At 42.3% G+C, this 23,960-nt stretch overlaps 1 protein-coding gene across 1 annotated transcript in view; it reads left to right on the plus strand.

Annotated features, from left to right (window-relative positions):
* BAZ1A (bromodomain adjacent to zinc finger domain 1A) overlaps positions 1–23,960 on the plus strand; it is a 71,083-nt gene that overhangs the window by 36,250 nt on the left and 10,873 nt on the right. Inside the window, exons 13-21 of the mRNA XM_015416395.1 lie at positions 5,357–5,452; positions 5,571–5,795; positions 8,437–8,602; positions 9,454–9,564; positions 10,125–10,249; positions 13,285–13,893; positions 15,701–15,864; positions 16,355–16,509; positions 21,999–22,147. Of these exons, the coding sequence (XP_015271881.1) occupies positions 5,357–5,452; positions 5,571–5,795; positions 8,437–8,602; positions 9,454–9,564; positions 10,125–10,249; positions 13,285–13,893; positions 15,701–15,864; positions 16,355–16,509; positions 21,999–22,147 (1,800 nt within the window). The remainder of the gene's footprint in view (positions 1–5,356; positions 5,453–5,570; positions 5,796–8,436; positions 8,603–9,453; positions 9,565–10,124; positions 10,250–13,284; positions 13,894–15,700; positions 15,865–16,354; positions 16,510–21,998; positions 22,148–23,960) is intronic.

Raw genomic sequence — 23,960 nt, forward strand, 5'->3', positions numbered from 1 at the left:
TCGAGGCAACGTACATGAAATTGAGCAAACTCCAGAGCACGACAGAAGACAGTAGGGCCTGGCGTGATGTGGTCCATGGGGTCGCAAAGAGTCGGACTCGACTGTGCGACTGAACAGCCACAAAAAGCATATCATTAGCCACAGTCTCAGTGGACAATTTAAATCCATTTCCTTGTAGAAAAATAACAGCTATCCCTTCATCTCTTTGAGATGAGCCATCCTGAACCAGAGACTTTTAGTCTCCTGTCGGCTTTCCCCCAGTATTCAGTTTAAAAACTGCTCTGCCACCTTTTTGATTTTAAGAGCCAGCAGCCTGGTTCCTTCTTGGGACAAGTGGAGATCGTCTCTTTTGTACAGCTCCCTCTTGTTACAAAAAGCATCCCAGTGCCTAACAAACTTGAACCCTCCCCCCCACACACACCATCATCTCATCCACGCATTGAGACTCCTGATCTTTGCCTGTCTCTCTGGCCCTGCACGTGGAACAGGTAGCACTTCTGAGAAGGCTACCTTGGAGGTCCTGGCCTTGAGTTTCTTGTCTAGCAGCCTAAATTTTTTCTCCAGGACCTTATGACTGCATTTCCCCACATCATTGGTGCCAACGTGTACCACGACCACTGGCTCCTGCCCAGCACTATCTACCAGCCTATCTAGAACACGCGTAATGTCCGCTACCTTCGCACCAGGCAGGAAAGTCACCATATGGTCAGTACGCGGGTTCGCCACCCAGCTGTCTACCTCCCTAAGGATCTAATCACCAACTATCAAGAGCCCCCCTCCCTCCCTGCCAAGGGATGGTTTCTTGATGCGAAAGGATACCCGTTCACCAGCTGAAGGTCCCTTCTGAGGGCACATTCCCAATTATCTGCAGCACAGTGCCCTGTTTCCTCTTGACCCTCATGCTCCCTGACAGCGGCGGGGCTACCCTATTCAGAGTGGGACATATCTAACAAGTCCCCGAGCGTCTTCTCCATGCGCCTAACTGACTGTCTCTGCTTCTCCAGGTCTGCCACCTTGGCCTCAAGGGAGCAAACTCGTTCCCTGAGAACCAGGAGCTCCTTGCACCAGGCACACACCCAAGTCTTCTGTGCAGTGGGCAGATACATGTGACATGTAGGCTGGTACATGTGACACGCCGTAGAAAACACTGGATAGCCCCCAACCCCCTGCTGGCATTCTGGCTTCATAACTGCTTTTAAAATAATAATTATATATAATCCCTCTTTTAAAACCCTTTGTGTTTATGTGGTTCTCCTTCTAGAAGTCTACTAACCTTACTGGGAACCCAAGGAGACTAGGGCCGTGGCTTTCTGGCTCTTCCCGGGCTTCTTACAGAGTCCCTAGTCTAAGAGCCACAGGCCAACAGCCCTTTGGCTCTCACCCTTGGGCTCGTGCCTCTGGCAAGGTGCTGTCTTAAACAGAAGCTTCCCCCAGCAGAGGGTGTGGCCAGCAGCTATTCAAATTCACCCAGGTAGTCAAACAATGACCCTTTCACACCCTAACTCAAGCAGCCAGGACTCTGCAACAATTCTCAACTCACCCACACACTCCCAAACACAGTACCCCCACACAGTACCCTCTCAGCTAAATCACCTCGGCTGAAAGTAAATAAAAAACACTCACCCCTCTAGCAGCTCTATCTCCTGCTCCTTCTCAGAGCTTAGCTGTGTCAGCCAGATCAAGATGGGTAGCCATGTTTGTTTGTCTGTAGCAGTAGAAAAGAGCTAGAGTCCAGTAGCACCTTAAAGACTAGAAAATGCGTGGCAGAGTATGAGCTTTTGTGAGTCACTGCTCATTTGGTATCTGAAGAAATGAGTAATGACTCACGAAAGCTCATACCCTGCCACATATTTTGTTAGTCTTTAAGGTGCTACTGGACTCTTGCTTTTTTCTACTCATAAATTTTAGCCTTGTATTGTCACAGGGTTCCATTTTATTCAGCTGTAATGCTCTTGACACTGCTATTTCTCTGAAATTTCTCAATAAGAAAGTGTATCTCTTCTCTGGAACCAATCTAGTCACAACTGTGGGTACTGGATATACCGTAAAGGCTTGTTGGAGCATCCCACCAAAAACAAAAATTGGTTGAGGCTGTTTATAGGATTCTGTGGATAAACCTGAATGTTCTTTTTAGAGCTACCCGTTTCTTAGAAATATAGAGTTGGTTGCAGAGCTAATCTTCTACCAGTGGGGGGGCATTTCTGCTAAATCCTTCCTTCTGTTGCAGTCCCTCATATAGCTCTCATTTCTGTTTCTAGGGTTACTGTACCACTAGGCACAGAGTTCTGGGAAGCATGGTAGGCTGCAGTGGGGGTGAAAAGGAGAAGTTCCATTCTGTGAATCAAGCTTTGTTTGGAGTACATATCTAATCCATAGTTCACAGGGTTTCATGGCTAGTATTACTCTTACTATTTTGAGACTGTATTTTTAAAAGCATTTTTTATTTGAAATATATAAACTTTGGATAAAAAGAACTGCACTCTCCATTGTAAGGTTCCAGAGGGAACACTTGTGGAGCTGTAAAGGGCCATACAAGTTATGCATTGGGAGGGGGGGTGTTTTTCTTGCTAGCTCAACATTAGCACTCTGTGGCACTCAGGATGCACCAGTGATGGTGCTTCTTCACACAATGCATAATTAACTTGTGGAATTTGCTACTGAAGGATGTAGTAACAGCCACTGGTTTAGATGGCTTTAAAGAGGATTAGGTATCTTCATGGTTCATCAGTGGCTATCAGACATGATGGCTGAAACTCACTCCATGTTCAAAGTGAGTTTATCTCTGAACAGCAGTTGCGAGAAGCAGTGGGAGCACCATTGCCAGTCTCCACTGGCTTGCAAACCTTCCAGAACATGTAGTAGGCCCCTGTGAGAAGTAGGATATGGAACTAAAGGGGACCCTTTGCCTGTTCTACCAGGACTTATTTTATAGCAGAGCAGAAGAATGTTGATTTGTTAATGTTGTCATTAGTTTTTGATTCTTTCATAGTCTTGAAAGCTTCCATCTATATATATAAAAGAAAGTTCCCTCACCGTAAAATCAACGCCCAGGCCAAACCGTTGGACCTAGAGACACCAAATTCAGGGAGAGTGCTCCTACCGTGACGTAGGTGCTTGCTAAGAAGGGATTTTTAGAAATTTGACCCCAAAGTGTGTCAAAAGGGGGAAAATGTGCTCCCCCCATTGAAAATGTGCTCCCCCCAGTCTCTCCATATGAGCAAAACAATCCAGGAACACAAGTAGAGAGGCCATCACTTTCATGGAAGGTAGCAGGAGTTGACTTAACAGACAACTGCTTCTTAAATGGACAGCTCTATGTGGCCTGCTCCAGAGTGAGCTCATCAAGCAGCCTGGTGATCCTAGCACCTGAGGGCAGAACCACCAATGTGGTCTAGAGAGAGGTCCTTCAGTAGAGAGAGAAAAAGTACGTATGTCTCACTTAATTTCTTACACTACAATCTTCTCTGTTAGAATTCTTACAACAAATGTCACATTTCAAATTTCACATAATCAGTATTATAACTGGATTTACGGAACTTAAATACCGTAGTGAAGCACAGGTAGCAGGCTAGTACATTATAAACTGATGAGTTCAGTATAGACATGTTTGTTCTGAGTCATAGCTTGCTGTAGTTTGGTTAGGCTGATTTGGTTTATTCACATGAATAAAATCAAAAGGCATTAAGATACATCTGTAGGAGCTATTCTGGGGAGTTCATTAATTCTCTTCACATATTGCACTGAACAAGTTTCTCCCTGCACAAATGTTAAGTTCTGCTTTCTAGAAAGGGGTACTCTGAGCTATGGTTGCGATGGCATCAGTGTGGAATTATTACTTCATTATTTCTTATGAACAGATAGTGAGAATATACATCTTTTTTGCAAATTAACAAGGAACAGTTTACTGCTTCCTCATTTCCACTCCTGGATGACAACAGGAGTAGACTTGGTGCTCTAAGGGCCTGTTAACTTGAAAGCTATATGTGTGAAAGGGGTTGTGGTCGCTTGCTTATGGTCCATAATGATTTGGAACTGTCTGCACTGGGGGTACCCAGTGTGGTGCCCATGGCACCGTGGTGCCCACTAACTCCTTTCCTGGCATCCACAAGTGTTTGTAGGAAGCAGGTGGGACTTGTGCCTAGAAAGGCTTCTGGTTGGCCATTGGAGATTTGACTGGCTTTGTGGATTTTTAAAAATGTTACTTTGGCAACAGTTGCCACCGTAGCACAAGGATTTTCAGTGTGTGGCTCAAAGTAAGCTGTGATAGCCATTTTGTGGCTGGTTCCACCTCCTGTGGCAGCCATTTTGTGGTAGGGTTGCCAGGTCCCTTTCACCTGCAGGGGGGATGAGGGGGACGTTCTGGGAGTGGGAAGTGATGTTGCCCCTCATTCCCCCCCCAAACAGTGACATCACACATGACATGCCCGCGTCACCTGGAAGTGATGTTGGCGACATCGGGGGCAGTGATCTGGTTTTGGGGCAAAACTCCATGGTAAAATTTGCATCCAACCATAGAGTTCTGCCCAAGAGCCAGAGCATCACCCCCCCTCCCTGTTGTGCCAACGTCACTTCCGGGTGATGCAGGCATGTTGCATGCAACATCTCTGTTTGGGAGGATTCCCTCCTGTTGGCCAGTGGTGAGCAGGAGCCTATAAAAAACAGGATTGCCTGCCCCCACTGGGCAATTGGCAACCCTATATTGCGGCTGAGCCCACCATGCTTTGTCAGAAGTCCAAAGGTGCCCACAAGCTCAAAAAGGTTGGAGTCCCAGATCTGTGCTATATTGAAAACATGCACTAAGTTGTATTTTGTCCAGAAGTGTCACGTGGAAGTTTTTGAGTTTTTCCTCTGCATGATCTTATTGGTAGCTACATCTAACCTGCCTAAAGCTGCTCTAGAGTTGGTTTATTAATGCTTTTCTGATGAGCTATCTAGAATATGGAATCTCTTGTGCAGTACAGTAAAGCAGACTGTTTGCTGGGATCTGTGTTTATTTCTTTTAGTTTTGCACTCTGTGATTATTGTAATGACATAATTAATTAATAGAAGAAATGCAGTTGAGTGCAGTGTGATGGCTTGCATGAGCAGCTTTTACAAAAGCATTTTCTGGATTTTGCTTTTGCGCGCCGTGTGAGTGTACAATCGATCTGTGTACTGTTTGAGAAGCTTTTAGTGACCGCTGCATGCTTTCCCTGGTGCTTAAGTGGCATGCCTCTAATTGTTTTGCACTGGCGCTTACATTAATATCGGTCTTTATATGTTGTATGTCTGCGTTGCTTTAAAAAAGGTTTGCTTGCTTCACCTCCCAGATTCAAGTATTAATTTACACTAGAATAAAGTCTTTATTTCCTTAAAGATTTAACAGAGGCTTTGGATGAAGATGCAGACCCCACAAAATCTGCACTATCTGCAGTTGCAACTTTGGCAGCTGCTTGGCCCCAGTTACACCAGGGTATGTGTGGGTTTCACTTTTTTGTTATGTTTTGCTCTATTTTATAAAAAGTATATTTCATATTGTTGAGTACTGTAGATATGTGAATAATCTAGCCCTAATATATTATTAACTACAGGTTGCAATTTGAAAAACCTGGACCTTGATAGTTGCACTCTTTCTGAGATTCTCAGACTCCATATCCTAGCATCTGGAGCAGATGTAACATCAGCCAATGCCAAATATCGTTACCAAAAACGAGGAGGATTTGATGCTACTGATGATGCTTGTATGGAGCTAAGGTTGAGTAATCCTGGGTTGCTCAAGAAACTCTCCTGTACCTCAGTGTATGAATTATCAGCAGGTAATGAAGCCAAATGAACGTAACACATTTCTATTTATAATAGTTATACCTTGCCTCACAGCATAAATACTTCTAATATGAAACAAACAATAGTAAGAAACAACCAAGGAATAAGATTAGCTGATGATAAAAGTCTTAGGCCCCGATCACACGCAGAATTTTCCATGGGATATTCACAAATGCCGACCGGATTTTACTGGCACGATCAAACGGACACATCTGGCCAGCATCCTGCACTTGTTGGCAAACCGTAGCAGTCAGCCAAAGAAGTGGAGTAAAAAACAACCACGGAAAGTCCACTATCAAACAAGGTTGCAATGGGCCGAGGACGGAGCTGCCAGCATGATCGCTCCGGCGCACTCCGATTGCGTCACTGGTTCCTGGATGAAGCGCACCGGAAGTCGGCTGCAAGGAATAACACCCGCTTCACCCATCGTTGCATCAGATCGCGCAGCGGCAGGTCAAATTACCACGGCACAAATAGCTTCGCTTCCCCCTCGCATTTTCCGGCACGTGTGACCGGGACCTTAGAAGAGCAGTTAAAAAAAAAAATTATCTGTACCTGCTTTAGTATTCAAAATATTTGAACCAGGGAAGATGTGGGAGAAAAATCCAACCAAATGAAGGAAAGGAATATTTTCTGAGATTTAAAAACCTTAGTAAGCTTGGTCTCAGCTTAATTTTTATGCGAGGGAATGCTGCAACAGGAAAGCATTGTCTCTAGTGGTCACCCATCTAATTTTTGAGAGGAGGAGCACATAGACCAGGCCTTTCAGTGCTGATCTTTATTGACAGGTAAGCTCACCGATAACCTGGTTCCAGACCACTTAGTGCTTTGTATATTATAATTAGGATTTGGAATTGTCTCCTCTCAGTTGGCAGCCAGTGGAGATCCTTCAGTAGTGGTAAGATGCTTAACTCTTACCAGCAAGCAATCTCACTGCTACATTTTATACCAACTGAAGCTTCCAGTCTGTCTTCAAATGCAGCTCCACAAAGAGTGCTTTGCATTAGTTACCCACCATCCTCAAGCAATACTACTACAGTTCTTTGCTAGCACTTTATAATACTGAATTGTTTTTAGAAGGTTTTTATGATGTCATAATTGTTATTTATGTGTTTTATCTCTTACATAAGCTGCCCTGAGCCAACTTTAGCGGGAAGGACAGGGTATGAATTGAACAAATAAATAAATAAAATATTAAACTTGGATGTGATCACAGCATGGTTAAATACCAAATCATGTTTGTTAAGGAAGGTTTGCAGCTTGTGCACCAGCCAAAGCTGGTTAAAGATGCATCTTGTCACAGGAGAGCCTTGTGCCTTCCTTTCTATAGGCAACTATCCTCAAGTTGCAAACCTCTCCAGAATGGACAGACTTTGCACTCCTTGGTAGGCCACATTGATGACTAGTGGTATTTCGGTACTGGCCCTTATCCATTGCTATCTAGAGATATTGGCTTAGGACATCCACTGACATACATGAAAAGGAGAAGCAGATTTGCATGAGATCAGCATGCTGATGTCCTTTTACTCTAGATATCCAAATGACCTCTCTTTGTGGTTTCATGTAAGAGTTAAGCAGCCTAGGGGGCCTGATGGAACTCTCTGGGAGCTGTTAGCACAAGTGCTACGGCGATGAGCAGTAGTCCCCAACACCACTTTCTGGTGCTAGCCAGCTTGGTAGGAATGGAATCATTAGAGCATAGTGCTTTTGAGTAGCCACCTGAGGTAGCTGTTCCACGATGATGTGCTTCTCCCTCCAAAGGGCATTCCTCAGGGTAATCAAGGCAGTTTCAGTTCCAAAACAGGGCCTAAAGCTGGATTGAAGTGGCCCCATGTCATCCCAGAAATTCGCATGGATGAAGTCAAGAAAAACCTGCTTGAGTCTCTTCAAACATAATGACTAAATAGCTTAATATTTTTAGCATCAGCAATTATGTTAAGTGCTGCACAGAATGCCCAGAAGGGTTGTAGTCAGGCAAGATGTAGCACAGTAAGAACAGTGAGACTGAGAATAGGATGTTAACCACAACTTTTAATTGCAAGTTATACAGGTGCTTTAATGTGGTGAAGCTTGCTCTTTGTTGTTCTACTTTCACTTGAGCTTATTTTTGAAGTATCAGTGGTTGAGATCCAATGAGCTACTTCAGGCACAAGTGCTTAGGAATGCTGTTTGGAATTTTTATTCTCTGAGCAGCTGATTCCCCCCTGCCCCAGCTGTACAAATTACTTTTAGGAATCCTTTCTAGTTCAAAAATAGTGGCATGTGGTGCTGCTGGTTCAAGAAATTCTAGCTCAGATTCCTTTGTGCATTCCTTTGAGTCCTGGTCCATATGTAGAAAGGAAAACAGCTTTTGGGAAGTTCAGATGACCATTGGAAGTTATGGTGGACATTATAAAAACAGAAAAATGTAACATGGGATGGCTACATTCTGGAATGGCATTACAGTCCTTTAATAAAAAGGTTCCTGCCTCTTCCTAAACTCAGGTTTTGTCAGTGGGCCGTATGATTTAATGATCAAGATACCACTTCTGAACTAGGACACCCTGTTGTCCAATAATGAACCTAGCTATCAGTGCAAAGGGAGATGTTTACATTACTGTAATAAGACATTACTCTTAATGTGGATTTTATTAGGGGAGAAGATGAAGATTCTTCATGCCCTTTGTGGGAAACTATTGACTCTTGTTTCTACTCGGGACTTCATTGAGGACTCCGTTGATGTGTTACGACAGGCAAAACAGGAATTCAGAGAGTTAAAAGCAGAACAGCATCGTAAAGCAAGAGAAGCTGCAGCAGTAAGGTGAGCACAATACAGCAGATTAAATATGATAAAGATAAAGTTAAGTTGGATCTCCAGTCAGAACCATCCTTGTATCTCATAGTCAAGGGCTGGCCCCTGTACATATCAAAAAATATATACAATAAGACTAAATGTGGCTATAATTTAGGATTCTGCCATCCCAGAGAGCAACCCCCAGGCTTGTGGAAGAATAAAAAAATAAAAAGAGGACCCCAAAGGCAATAAATGTGACATCTGCACAGCTGAACAGCTCTCCACCCAGAGTTTGGGTGGGATCCAGAATGCCATGCAAAATTATGGTGATGGCCACTTGGAGCAGGCAAAGAGGAAGCTGGAGCTGACTGCTGCTTGGCTCTCTCCCCTCACCCACCACTTTGTGAGTAGAGAGGTGAGTGGGCATGTAGGAGAAGGGTGGGAAGATGGAGAAAAGGGACGATTCAGTGGGAGAAGTAGAATTTTCTGTCCCCCAATAGACATCACAAGTGTTCATGTTCAGCTTTTAATTTTTTGGAAGAGTAGACTATTGAAAAGGTAACATCCATTATAGCCCATGGTGTTAAGGCCCTTCTGGCATAGATAGCTTAGAAATGTTAACCTATTTACAACTGATTTTATTTTGTACTAAAACCTATGCAGGTGTTTTTTTTAATTCAGTATACAAGTTTTGAGTTAGTGAGCTGCCCGTGAGAATTGACAATAAATATTAGTCCTATGGATTATACAAAGGTTTCTGTTTAATTCATATGTGTGTTGCTGTGCCACACTTTTCAGTATAATGATATGATCAGAAGAAATAGTTGAAAGATATCATATGCTGAAACTAATAGGTTGCGTATACTATTTAACTCTAGAATCCGCAGGAGAAAAGAAGAAAAATTAAAAGGGCAGGAACAGAAGTTGAAAGAGAAACTGGAGAAGCTGAAGGAAGAACATAAAAATCCTGCAATGGAAGTATCTGTGGGGTATGATCAATTAATGTCTGTACTTACAATAGCACTCAGATGCAGCCATTTAATATGCATTAAACTAAAGTATGTGGACTTTATTTTTGATTGATAAGGGCATTGTCAAATTATCTAGATATACCTGGTCTGTAATGTTGACAGTATAAATTCAAAGGATGAAAATGCACATATGAGACTCTCTTTAAGTGTATGTTTTCTTTCATTCTATTTAAAGGTAGGGAAATTTTTTAAATGCAATGCACATGTGCGTGCATGCACTCTTATATGGGTCGTTTACACCTGAATTACTAAAAGTGAGCTCAAGTATGGATCTATCCCCAGTTCTAGTAAATGCACAATATATTTATTATAATACATCTTTTTCCTTGGAGTTCTACAGTTGTGGGACAGCAGTTAAGAGTAGTGCCTCTGCCTGGTTCATGGTACACAGATGGGTGAAACAGCTTTACATAATATGTCCTATAGTGCGTGACAGTGTGCTGTGCAGATTTAATCCATACAACTCTTTGACTATGCAAGGCTTGTTCTCTGCATTTTTTGTGTGCGTATTGTATCAGGGAGGAAGAACGGGAAGATCTTGATACAAGTACAGAAAGCAAGGAAGTTAAAACTAAGGAACGAGACCTAGATATTGCATCAGATGATGAAGATGACATAGGACCAAACAAAAAGAGGAAAGGAGGTAAATTGGTTTTTATATATGTTCATGGTCAAGTCTAAATTCATATTGATGCAAAGTTTTGTGTTCCTAAGATTTTAAATGAAAAGCTGTATCACCAGAGCTTCTATACTACTTGCTCTTCTGCCATGTTGGAGAGAAAAGTTTAAATTTAAAGTTTGTTCCACTCTTAACTCTTTTCATCATGTAGGCTTCTTGATCCTTGCATCCAAAGCAAAAAACTCTTGTTATGGTCCTTATGTTCCAAGAAACATATTCTGATTACTCACTTATCAAAATAAGAATCTTATGAAGCTGACTATATTTCCATATTTTTCCCTGTTATGTTTAGGCCTTGTTTTTCTTTCCTCTGGTTACCATCTGTTTTTTTGTCTCTCTGAAAAGGTAGGGATCGTGCATCTGTAGCAGTAAGCTCTGTGCTAGTATAAGAGGAAGGTTTAATAAGATTGCACGTTTGGGGTTTGAGACCTACCATCTGCTTGTATGATCTTTGCCCTCCTTGGCTACATAAATCTGCTGGGGAAGGGGCAGGGTAACTGAATCCAAAAGGTAGTTAATGCCTTCTTGAGAGAGGGGGTGGTCCGCCCCAGTCTTGAAACAGGCTGTGGTACATCCATTGCTAAAGAAGTCATCCTTGCATTTTGATAACTAATGACCAATGTCGAATATTCCACTGTTGAGCACAGTAACTGAATAGGTGGTGGACTGATAACTTCACACATTCCTGGATGAAATGTATTGGTTGAGTTCTTTCTAGTCTGGTTTCAGGCCAGTTATGGGACTGAAAATTTCATGGCCTTGGTCACCCTGGTGGATGACCTGTGCTGGGAGACAGACAGAGAGAATGTGACTTTGATTCTCCTGGACCTGTCAGTGACTTTCAACATCCTCCTGGATCCTCTTTCAAGGCTGTAAATGGTGCCTCCAGTCTTACCTAGAGGGATAGGTTGCAGAACATGGTGCTGGGGGACTGATGCTTAGTCCTTTAGCCTGTGGGTTCCCAGAAGGCTTCATTTTGTCCCCTATGCTTTTCAACATCTATGTGAAACTACTGGGTGAGCTCATCCTGAGATTTAGGCTGGGTCATCACCAATATACAGATGACACTCAGCTTGGAAGAGCTGATTTCCCCACACACAGCTAGAGGGGACAGGCGTGTAACTCTGTGTGTGTGTGTGTGTGTGTGTGTGTGTGTGTGTGTGTGTGTGTGTGTGTGTGTGTGTGTGAAGATACAGCAGTTTTGATTCTGAATAAAACAGGAGGAGGAGATGAGAATTGCTGTGAGTTGACTGTAACACCCTGAGGATCCAGGATGTCTGTCTCTGCCGAACTTTTGTAGTGGATCTGCTGCCCCCTAAGGAGCGCCTCTGTGCCTCCATCTGTGCTCTACTTATGTATTCATAAATAAATGGTGCTCCATGTCTTATTGAAAGCCACATTTGTAATTAGCATCAACCAAAAAAGCCACATGACTACTGCATGCCCTGCGTACTACCCCACCAAGCACACCGCTGTTGAACTTTAGGCAGCCCTTGTGTATCTGGAGTGAGGAGAAGGGACATTTTCTGCATTCTCACCTTGTCCTCAGCATGAGAGAAAGAGAGAGCCAACCCTGTCCTCAGCATGAGCGAAAAAGCCATAGAGAGCCAACCCTGGAACTTTGCAGCACTTGGAGAGGTGGAGAATATGCAACAATATTCTTTTCAGTCAATGTCTGTTAACTATATCAGTCTGTTAACTGTTATCAGTGACTATAAATTGGGAATACCTATGCATGAAATCCTATGCTATTTCTAGCAAATCTATTTTAGTTCAAAAGTATGCAGAAGATAAAATGTCCATGTAAAAATAATGAACGGGGATACAACTTGGGTATATAATACAAGAAGAGACACATATGTGTCATATACATAATGCAGAATAAATATATATATTTATATATATTCCAACTGTTGACGCCAGCACAGAGGGTGAAAAGTCTGGGGGTGATCATGGATGCCTCACTTTCCATGGCGGCCCAGGTCACCAGTGTTGCCAGAACAGCCTTTTATCATCTCCAGCTGGTCAGGCAACTGGTTCCCTATCTCTGCTCTTGGGACTTAGCTACAGTGAACCATGCAGTGGTCACTTCCAGACCATTGGATTACTGTAACTCACTCTACGTAGGGCTGCCTTTGAATCTGACCTGGAAACTGCAGCTTGTGCAAAATGCGGCAGAACACTTGCTGACTGCAACGTCTGTGTGGGCGCGCATTCAGCCAGTGTTGTGCCAGTTGCATGGGCTGCCAGTTGAATATCGGATCCGTTTCAAGGTTTTGGTCTTAACCTTCAAATCCCTATGCGGCCAGGGACCAACATACCTACAGGACTGTCTCTCCCCATATGTGCCCTGGAGAGCCTTGCACTCCGCAGACCAACACCTTTTGGTAGTCCCCCACCCGAAAGACATCTGCCTAGCCTCAACTAGGTCCAGGGCATTTTCTGCCCTGGCCCCAGTCTGTTAGAACACACTCCCACTTGAGATCAGGTCCCTGTGGGATTTATTACAATTCCACAGGGCTCGTAAAACGGAGCTGTTCAGTTGAGGTGGCAGGCATCCAACCATTTTGGCCTTCCCTGCTCATATTGCCCTAATTAATGGCCCCTCAGTGCTATAGAAATCTGCACAGCATTCTCCAATGAATTGGATGTCTATTGATCACCTAGCTGCACCCATATAGGAGGCATTCTGGACTCCCATGAACTGGTCTGCATCTTATTGAAGTGATTTTAATCTGGTTTGAAATTGTATGTTTTAACATTCTTATTATGGTTTTTTTTTGTAACAGTGTTGTGATATGACTTGTGACTGTCCTGAGGCAGCTCGTGGGGGGAAAAAAAAAACTCTGCATTATATATATGTATGACACACATATGTCTCTTCTGCATATATATGAGACAAAGAACATACATTTTGAAGCTGTATGTAGATAATGCTGTGTCTTGTCATTTTTATCGTCATTTATAGCCATCATTTTTTTTACAACTGTGTTTTGTAGGCAGAAGAGGACAGAATGGCTTTAAAGATCTTGCAAGGCAAGTAGAGACTTCTGTTGAAAAGTGTGAGCCACTTACTCCAGAAGAAGAAGAAGCCTTAAAACAGGAGCGGCAAACTAAAGAACAGGAACTTATAGAAAAGATTCAGAAAGCCACCGCCTGTACCAATATCTGTCCTTTGGGTCGTGATCGTCTGTATCGACGCTACTGGCTTTTCCCCTCTATTCCTGGATTATTTGTAGAAGAAGACTATGCTGGTCTTACAGAAGACATGCTCTTGCCTCGGCCATCTTCATTTCAAAATAATGTACAGTGTCATATTGTAGACAAATCTCAGGCAGCCACTAACAATGGAGAGTCTGTAAAGATGGAAACTACCTCCAATGATCACCAAGATGTGTATACTGGTGCTCCTGTACATGTGCCAAGACCAATATATAAACCAAACCGGTGGTGCTTTTACAGTTCTCAAGAACAACTGGACGAACTCATAGTATCTCTCAATTCCCGAGGACACAGGGAGAGTGCCTTAAGGGAAAATCTTTTGCAGGAGAAGAACAGAATATGTGAACAACTGAACAGTTTTCCTGTGGAAAAATTCCATTTTTCAGGTAAATATTCTTGGTTTTGCTGGGTGTATTTATATCAGTTATTGATAACGGTCACATATTACAGTTTCAAGGTAAATTTCAAATTAGCTTCTCTCCTGTAGAAGTTTTCCTTATAGTAAAAGATTGAATTAATTTTCTTTGTATGGAAACATGGTTTGAGTGCTCTTTGCTGTTAGTGTATCGCAACCTCTTACAACCAAATATGGAAGGTACCTTGCAAGAATAAAAGATCTTTATTTCCTGTATGTCCTTTTTCTGATGTACTTTGACTTTCTGTTACAAGAAAATAGGATGATGTCAATGAAATTGCTCCTATGTGTAAAATTATGAACAGGCTGGAGATTGTCCCCTTAATAAAGGCATTGTGAGTTTTATTTGATTTAGGTCACAAGGTAACCAAAGCAGACTATGATATGTCAGCGCAGTCAATAGAGACTGCACATAGTTTACAGTAATATTCTGTAAAGTGTATAAATTTACATAAATAAAAATGCATAATTAATTCATTTAACAAATGCACATGGACTACTCTTACAGGGCATAATAGTCTCCCGCCCCCTGTTGTACAGGCATGCAGCAAGACAGATTTTCAGAGGGTGGGAGGTTTGTGTGTGAATCCAGCATCTTCATCCAATAATCCCTTTGCCTCAGGAGTGGAGCTGCATGGGGATATGGAAGGTATGCCCACAGAACTCTCAGTCCCCCTAATGACACACAGAAACCTGCACGTGCACCCAGAGATGTAGGAGATGGCAGCAGAGTAGCAGGATTCCAGTAGTTGTTGTGGGCATCCTTGTCAGGGGGCACCAAATGGACTGTGTCCCTAATTAAATCTTGCTGTGTTCAATAAATCATATATTTTAAACCTCAGAACTGAGACAATTAAAATATGGCCTCAAAAATTATTCTTTCTTTTCACCCTGATACAGTATAAGAATGTACCCAGGCAATAGTAAGACAATATACTGAGCCACTATATTATATACAAATAAAAATATATAAGGATTTAGACTAGTACATTTGTATCATTACAAAGGCTGGTAGAAAATTGACTTTACTGGTTAAACTAATTTTGTAAAAGAACAATTACGATCGAAGGACTTTCTCTCCCTTTATTTTAAAAAAAGTATAGTCATGTTGTGTCATCCCTTAAATGGCAGAAATGCTTCCTGTCAAGAGGACATAAGATTGCTACCAGTCACATTTACTTTATCTGCCGCCTCTTAATCTTGATTTTGCTGTAAATTTCTCAGATTCTGAAAATAATGTAGAAAATATGCAAGGTTTCAACTTTGTAAGTTTGTAAAGTATGATTTATCTGAAAGAGTTTTGGTAACACGTTCAATACATTATTGTTAGGACTTTTCCCATGTAGCCTTATTCATGAATTGTGGACTTCATCTGTATTTTTAGGTAGGAAAACAGGCACAATCAAGCTTAATCTTGGTCAGTACTTTCCTATCTTTTGCTGTTACTCTTCAAGTGATCTGTAACACCAATTTTTTAAAACATAGTTTTCTTCTGGGAAGTCAAAGTGCTATTAGAAAGAGATATATGGATATTATTTGCTGAGTATGGTGACAGTTTTCTCATATGATGCAACTTTAACTTTTACCATTTTGTCATTTACCGTTTGATGTTAGTCTTTCCCTTTGAGGAGAGAAATTGGCATTTGGTCTCGGTAATAACCACCGCAGTTCTTGAATAAACAATGCTGAAATCAGAATGCAGTTTGAAAATATATTTAGGTGGTATGCTTTTAGGCCAGCTGTGGAGAACATTGTTAGAGTATTGACTCCTGTTACAGAGAAATCACAGAATGAAAGCAAGCCACTATCAGGCCGGGGGAAATCGCAGAATGCCTATGACATAACTCTAATGTCTGCAGAAAAGCAACTTGAACTGAGACTCAGAGACTTTCTTTTGGACATTGAGGACAGAATCTACCAAGGAACGTTAGGTTCCATTAAGGTATCTTTTTACTTGTATTTTATGGGGGCATATGGTACCTATAAAACGTCTGAATTTATTTAAATACATTGACTTATCCAACAAAACATGAGCAGCTTGTGGAATGGAACATTCCATCCTCCTACTTTCAGCTCATTGACACCCCCCCATCCCTGGATCAAAGGACCCTCATGAACAGGATTGGGAGCAGAATCCATAGGGAGAGTGGGAACTGGCTAAAATTTTTGCTCTTTCACTGATGGTAGGAATTCCATCTGCAGAAAGTCAGTAAGATGTAAGCCAATGTGGTTTTTTTGTTAGGAATAGCAAGGTGAAAATTGTCATAAAAATGTACTGTATATAATAATGTAGTAAAATAACGTTAATCTTTGTTGGTTCTGAGCAGTTGCGCATGGGACTGTGCATGTGCAGGCCAGTATATACCGGCACAGAAGACCACTTGATGAACAACTGTTACAAGTAAACGCAGCCCTGTTTTATATATTTACAGGTAACAGACAGACAAGTTTGGAGAGCAGCCTTAGAAAGTGGACAGTATGAACTGCTAAATCAGGAAAACAAAGAAAATGGTATAACAAAAAATATCACTGGAGATGCTGAAGAGATGGAAACTGATGATCAAGAAGGTGTTATTGTAAAAGACAGGTAACAATATATGTTAAAAGTGAAATTATTTTCCAGCTAATACTGGAATGGCAGGTTTCTATTTCAGCCCTAACCACACATTTTAATAATCTGACAGAAGTTAGTTTATATAATTTATAACTACTACTTTCTGTACATTGTGGGTTAATGACTCTTATTAAACATATTTCTGTAGAAATGCAGATTAATGAGAGAGCCTACTGAGACCTGGAGTTTGGTGAAATTAGAGAGCACACTCAGTCATGATAATATCTGGTATACAGCAACAATACTAACTACTAGAATGCCCATGTTAAAATGCAAAGGTAGAACAAGAGGGTAAGTAGGGTTGCCATTCCCCAGGTCTGGGCAGGGGATCCCCCAATTTCAGGGGCTACCCTCCACCACAGACCACTGGCAGGGGAAACCCCACCCCTAAACAGAAGTGCTGAGTGACTCCCCCCCCGGAACACCACCCAAATCCCCCCCCTGCCAGAGGAATGAGGAGACCTGGCAAGCCGGGGCTGGTTATTGTTTCTTGGATCCAAAGCAGGGGCTTCATAATGCCTGGGCAGCCAAAAAGCCCCATGGGGGCAATCCAAAAGGGAATGCAGAACCAAGCAGGGCAAGATACTCCTTTTGGGGCATGTGGCAAGATAAAACAGAGTACCCCATAAGATGAACAGATTCTGGCTTCAGTTATTAGGCTCCTGGCTTGAACATTTTCCCCCCAGAAAAAGAGGAGGAGAAGCCAGATGACCTCACAAGTATGCTCCCTGATTGTCCTAGGTACATTTCCAAATAAGAAAAGGAGGGGGAGGTCTTGGGGTGGGAAGGAGCCATGTTGGAGGCAGTTGTAGTTATCTCATCAACCTAGCCTTTTTGAAGGACATTTTTATTGATTGATTGATTTGATTTCTTGCCCTCCCTCCCCAACACAGTAGGCTCGGTGGGGTTACAATAGTACATACAAAACAGTAATTTAGACATAGTTAAACATAATACCGTCATTAAAAACCATATAAAACATCAATTAACATTAACCATTAGATGACTGTCTGCAGCACAATTAGTAACTATTATTAGGAAGTTCTACATATGTGTGACCATAGACAGTAAAATACTGAGGCAGGTGGGTGAACAGGGGAAGCATGCTAGCAGAGCAGGGCAGGGGAGGCCAATTCAGATGGGCTACTGTCACCTCAACCATAGGCCTGGTGGAACATCTCTGTTTTACAGGCTCTATGGAATGGAATTCCAGTGGAACTATATTGTTAGTATGATAGAGAGCTTTTTAGCCATGAATGCTGATGTGAACCTGCGTCTTTGTTAGCAGGGATGCTAATGGAGCAGGACGCATCATGTTAGATCTATTGCAAAATTTCTGCCAATGGAAGAGAGTATAATTTTCATTCATTCCCCTATCTGCTGCTGACCTTTGACTCTTCCTTCGTGCTGTTCCTTGGGGGTTTCCTTGTCTCTTCTGTGAGTAGCATTTCAAGGGGCATTTGGGGCTGCAGCAGGAAGGGGGGAAGAAGGGTGTGAAGCCAAGCCGCTGAGTACAAATGTACCTTGGTTTATTGAGGTCCTAATTAATGGTCTAGGACTAGGCAAGGAGAGAAGTTGCCTTTGAACTTGATGGCGTCAAGGTGACGGTTTGCCTGAGTTTGTCTTTTCTCCAAGACAAAAGCTGTTGGAGATTAGCCCAGACTTGCTTTCTGAGCCTCATGTGACATGCAGGGAGGTCTCAGCACCAAGATGGAGCCCAGAAGAGAGGCCAACAAAATGGAGACTTGATAGCAACATTATGCCCATTGCCATCCAGAACCCACAGAATGTGGGGGAGCAGGGGAAAAAAACAGGAAAAGGGGAGATCACAAATTATTTATACTGTATTCAGGAGGAGGGACGTTGGGGTCTTGAGACACGTACTGTAAAGCATAGTCCTGAACTATAATTCTCCCTGCTAGTACAAGATGTTTGATTTTAAAAGCTCTGATCATCTTGCTCTGACCTGGATAGCCCAGCCAAGCCCAATCTCGTCAGATCTCGGAAGCTAAGCAGGGCCAACCCTGGCAAGTAATTGGAAGTGAGACCTCCAGGGAATACAGGACTCAGGACACCGAGGCAGGCATTCAGGCCACCTTTCTGAAAACGTCAGCTGAAGTCTCCATAACATCCAGGCATGGAAGCACATGCGCACACACAACACAAATAAAAGCTCAGTTCACCTTGACATGAAGAATCCTGCACCTAGTAATTTAAATACTCTCTCCCTTTACTGAAATTCCATATTATGTTGGAAAAGGTGTGTTTCTCCTGGTTAGGGCTTTGTTTTGTGTATGTTTGTTAATTAAGCTCTACTTTCTGGTTATCTTAACTTTTCATGACTTAATTTTTTAAAAAATTGTAATGAGGAGCAAGCTGAAAGCAACATAACTTTTTTGTACCACCCAGAAGACACTTACCTACCCTTTATTTTTTTAGTGTGTGGGGAGAAGTTAACATACTAATCTATTGAGGAAACTGGGACAGTGCTCCTAATTTCTCTGTATTGCCACAATACAACCACCACAATGCAGCAAAATGGGCAATATCATTCTCCTGTGTTCAAAATGAGAGCAGAACAATTGGCTTCATCCACTCTTACTGATCACACTGTATCTGAAGCTTACACACAGAAGCTTATGCCTTGAATAAAATTTTGTTGGTCTTAAAGGTGCCACTGGACTCAAACTTTGTTCTGCTGCTTCAGACCAACATGGCTACCCACTTGAATCTATGATCACACTACCATATCGGATTGGCTGTGTGATGCTGTGACATTACATTAACCTCATTGTTGGCAGCTGGAATAAGTCATGGGTGGGGAAGGGCATCAAAGGCGGTAGCAAAGGAAGTGGATGAAAACAGTAGTGGACAGTTACAAAATGGTTTTTAGATGGGGTTTCACACTCCTCCAAAGCAAAGTTTTCACTCTGGAAATTTGATTGCAAAGTTTGAGGCAGCCTTAGTACTGATGTTGAAGTTGTATTTATCACTTTGATGTTTAGCACTCTATACAGATCGTTGAGCAGATAAATCCTTGTTAATGATAAGAAATTGTGCTGTTTGGAGGCAGCACTTTCGTCTCTATTTTAGGTTTTGTTCTTGGAACGATAAAATATTAAAGATGTGTTTGATTGCAAAATAATGGCTGCAACTTCAAAGCATCAAAAGAGTGTGCAACATCTGCTCTTTTGATCTGCTCTGCTCATACAGGCCACATCAGCATCTGAGTGATAGGTTTTCTAAGTCATTTTATTAAAGTCCCATTGCAGAGTTAGGCATTACTTTATCTTTTGAAGTTATGCACTAACAGAAATTAAATGTTTAAAGCCACAGTATTGCTATTAGGGGAGTACAGGATAGAAGTCTAAATTTAAATTGGTTTGCCTGTATCAGGAAAAGAAAGAAGGTGGTTTTAGTATATTTTAAAGCCTTATACTTGAAGCCATTACAATAGAGCGTGTGTGTGTGTGAGAGAGAGCGTGCTATAGATTTTAACAAAGAAATAACAGCCAAACATGAAACAGTAAGCAGAATCATAGAGGCTGCTGCCACACACGCTAAGTAATCCACTTTCAATCCACTTTCAGTGCACTTTCAAAGTGGATTTTGCCAGTTCACACAGTAAAACTCCACTTTGAAAGTGCACTGAAAGTGGATTGAAAGTGGATTACTTAGCGTGTGTGGCAGCAGCCATGGTTTCCTTTTTGATTTGCTGTTCATTAAGTTTCTGGAGTTAATCTGGAAGAAAAGATTAAATTTTGGACAGTTGCTTTTTCGACAGTTTTGGAGGATGCCCTTATCACTTAGATTATCTGATGAATGACTGACCTCTCACTGTTCCTTCTGATTCCACTTTGTGGGATGGCACTGGCACCAGAATTTACAGTGGACATTTCTGAAGATCTCCAGGGATTACTGATTGTTCCTTTTAATGATTGTGCTTGGAATATTCAAGATATTGTACAAGGGAATACAGTTAATTTTGGATATCCCTAAATTATACATATTTGAGAATCTTAATGTGTTGTATGCCACCACTGTCACATTGTGAAAAGGTGCTGCATTTAATATACTGAAGACATCAATTTATTTTCAAGTAATCACCATGAAAATAGCTAGTTGGTCTTTTAAAGGATGAGTTTCCTACACAAATGTTGAGCACTGTCATTGCTTCATGTGGAACAAATGCACACATATTTTGCAACATATACACATGGCTGGAAGCCACAATTAGTAGCTGCTGGCTTCTTCAGCAGGGACAGATGGCAAAATAGATAGATATACTCACTGCATGTGACAGTGTTTGTGCTGGTTATATGCCATTGATTATTTAGAAGCTGTATGGGCCTCTCAAGACATCTGCTCAGGGTAGCTTACAAGGTGTGCGTGCACATGAAAACTTATACCTTGAATAAAACTTTGTTGGTCTTAAAGGTGCCACTGGACTCCAACTTTGTTCTGCTGCTTCACACTAACGTGGCTACCCATCTGAATCTAACAGTACAATGTGGTTACTGATGTAGAAATATGTATGTTAGAAATTTATGTTGTATGAAGTGGCCCTGCTTCTTTTTCAAACCTTTCTTGGGACACAATTAACTGAAAATAGGTACTACAGAAGCCTTACTTGAAACAAATGTGAGATGCAGTTCTGCTTGTTTTAGTGAGATTAGAGTAGTTGTGGCCAGAATTCAGAAGTCACTTTACCTTTTGACACATGTATGTGTTATATAGTGAGTACAGGACTGGAAACCGCTAACTAATGTTCTTAAGTGCTGGTCTGATGTGCTTATTTCTTCATGAAGTACTGTTTGCCAAATATATGTTAACTTACAGTAAATACAGTGGCTCTGCTCAAGTGCAATGCCGTGATATGAGTAAGTCTGGGAGATGCTCAGTCTTAATGCCAACTGTCATGAAAGCAAAAATACCTAATTAGCATCCCATTTGTGAGTGAAGGAAGGGTTTCCCCCTGCCACATACAGACATTAACACAGTAGCAAGCTAAGGTCTGTAGTTAAACTAATATTGACTCCATTGAAATATGTGCATTTATCTTGTCCATAAATATATAAAAATAACAACACAGTGAACAGTATATGGCGCAGTTCCGCAGGGCCTGTAAGACGGAGCTCTTCCGCCAGGCCTTTGGGTAGGAGCCGCCACTATCATACCATCATTATTAACTGGCCCTGGGAAGAGAGAACGACAGTGCCACGTGGAACTGATAGCACTGATTGGATGTACCATCTTAGACATGCCATCTTGATGAAAGATTATTTAAAACATCTATGTTGTAATTCTGTAATAATGGTTTTTATGGTTTTAACTGTTTTTATGTGTTGGCGTATGCCTATTTGTGAGCCGCCCTGAGCCCGCATCGCGGGGCTATAAATTGAAATTATAAATAAATAAATATAAATAAACAGTATATTTTAACATTTTAGTGTTCTCTGTAGGTTGGTTGGACTCAAATCTGAATCTCCAAGTACTGCTTCAACTAACACAAGCACTCCACAGCCTGTGAATAACGTAGTTCGCTACTTGGCAGCTACACTGCTTCAAATACAGCAAGGCATTGAACGCAAGTTCCTAAAAGCCCCACTTGGTAAGCACCTTCTTCTAAAACTTGTGCTCATTCAACTAAATCTGATGTATGAAGGAAAAAGTGGGTCAAGTCCAAAGGGTGTATAACAAATTGTTTAGTTATAAGTGGAAGTCCACATTCTTGAGTTGCTCTCTAAAATGGCTACTCCATGGTCACAGGCACAGTCAGTTTGCTATACAAAAGAAATAGACAGTTTGCATGGGTGCTGGCCATGTGAGCCCAAGGTTCACTTCTTTTCCTCACTATGAATATGAGGCAAAGCATGATTCAGTCCCAAATTTAGAAGACTTAAATCAAATGGGGTATGCATGTGTGAACCTATCCTTAAGGTAAACCATTCACTTCACAATAGGAATTACTTTTTTTGCGGATGTATTTTTTGTGGTTGCTGGAATGTGCTAGCACCACTGATCTGGAAACACCCCTAATGAGGAGTGTGTAATGGCATCTTGCCAATTTATTTGAGGAATTTTTACTCTGTCTTTATCCTTATAGACTCAGGGTGGGTTATAATGTTTAAAATATGTAAAATAGATCAATTAAAAATGGAAAATATGTTAGCTATGTCAGAGAATCAGAGGTCATACAGTATACCATTCCTAGCCATCAAAACTAAGCACTTGGAAAGGTAGTTCTCACTAACCCCATCTTACAATGGCACTGGGATGCTGTGAATGTACGCATCAGGAAGGCCATTTCATAATACAGAAGCCACCGCAGAAAAGCTCTGATTGGGCAGACAATGACCAAATCTGCCTGAATGTTGGCATCTTAAGCAAGCCTTGATGTGAGGAACAGAGCTGCTGTACCAGAGTATATTAGGAGAAGTGATCTTGCAGATAAAGAAGGTACCAGGCCTTGAAGGGCTTTATAGGCAACTAGCAGTAAAGCCCGTTGTGAAAGCAATACAACGGGATCTAGAAAGAGGCTCTGGGGCAGTGCTCTGGCTTTGGGCAAACAGTGTCAATTTGCTGTGGTGACCTCAGCAGGGTATAATGACAGAGTCCACTGTTTTCTCCAGAGGAACTGATCTCTGCTACCTGAAGAGCAGTTGTAATTGTGAGTAATCTGTAGCCCTCACCTGGAGATTGGCAACAATTGTTACCCAGGACAAAATGGCTGGTTTGGAGGGTGGAGTCTATGGCATTCTACCTGTCTGAGGTCCCACCCCTCTGCAAACCCCACCCCCTCCAGGCTCCACCCCTCAAATCCCCAGGAATTTGTCAGCATGTAGTTGGCAACCCCATCTCCTTCCCAGCTAGCCACCAACCTACCATTATCTGCCCCTTTGACTTCAGCTGACTTCTGCCCTCCCTTCTGCAGAGCAGTTGTAATACTGAGTGCTCTCCAGCCCTCACCTGGAGATTGGCAACAATGGTTCCCTATGTGAGACTGACTGGTTTGGAGGGTGGAGTCTATGGCAGTGTACCTGTCTGAGGTCCCACCCCTCCTCAAACCTCACCCTCTTCAGGCTCCATCCCTCAAACCTCCAGGAATTTCCCATCTGGAGTTGGCAACCCTATCAGGATTGGCCCCAATGTGTTTTCTCCCAAAGGCCAAAGTAGGTGACAGGACCAAGCTTAGTTGCCTACCAACAGGCACTGAGGGGAATGTAGGGTTGCCAGCTCTAAGGAGGGAAATACCTGGAGGTTTGGGGGGTGGATTCTGTAGAGGGCCGGGCGACGGAGGCATCGGCCTTCTGTCGCCCGCCTTGCCCCCCCAATCTCGGCCCGGGCACCCGCGGCTCCCACCAGCGGCCGCCCGACTCCAGACTCCCCCGCGGCCACTCCAGCCAGGCGACGGAGGCATCGGC

Source organism: Gekko japonicus, unplaced genomic scaffold, assembly GCF_001447785.1.
Source record: "Gekko japonicus isolate JY-2015 unplaced genomic scaffold, Gekko_japonicus_V1.1 scaffold1540, whole genome shotgun sequence".
Lineage (NCBI taxonomy): Eukaryota > Metazoa > Chordata > Lepidosauria > Squamata > Gekkonidae > Gekko > Gekko japonicus.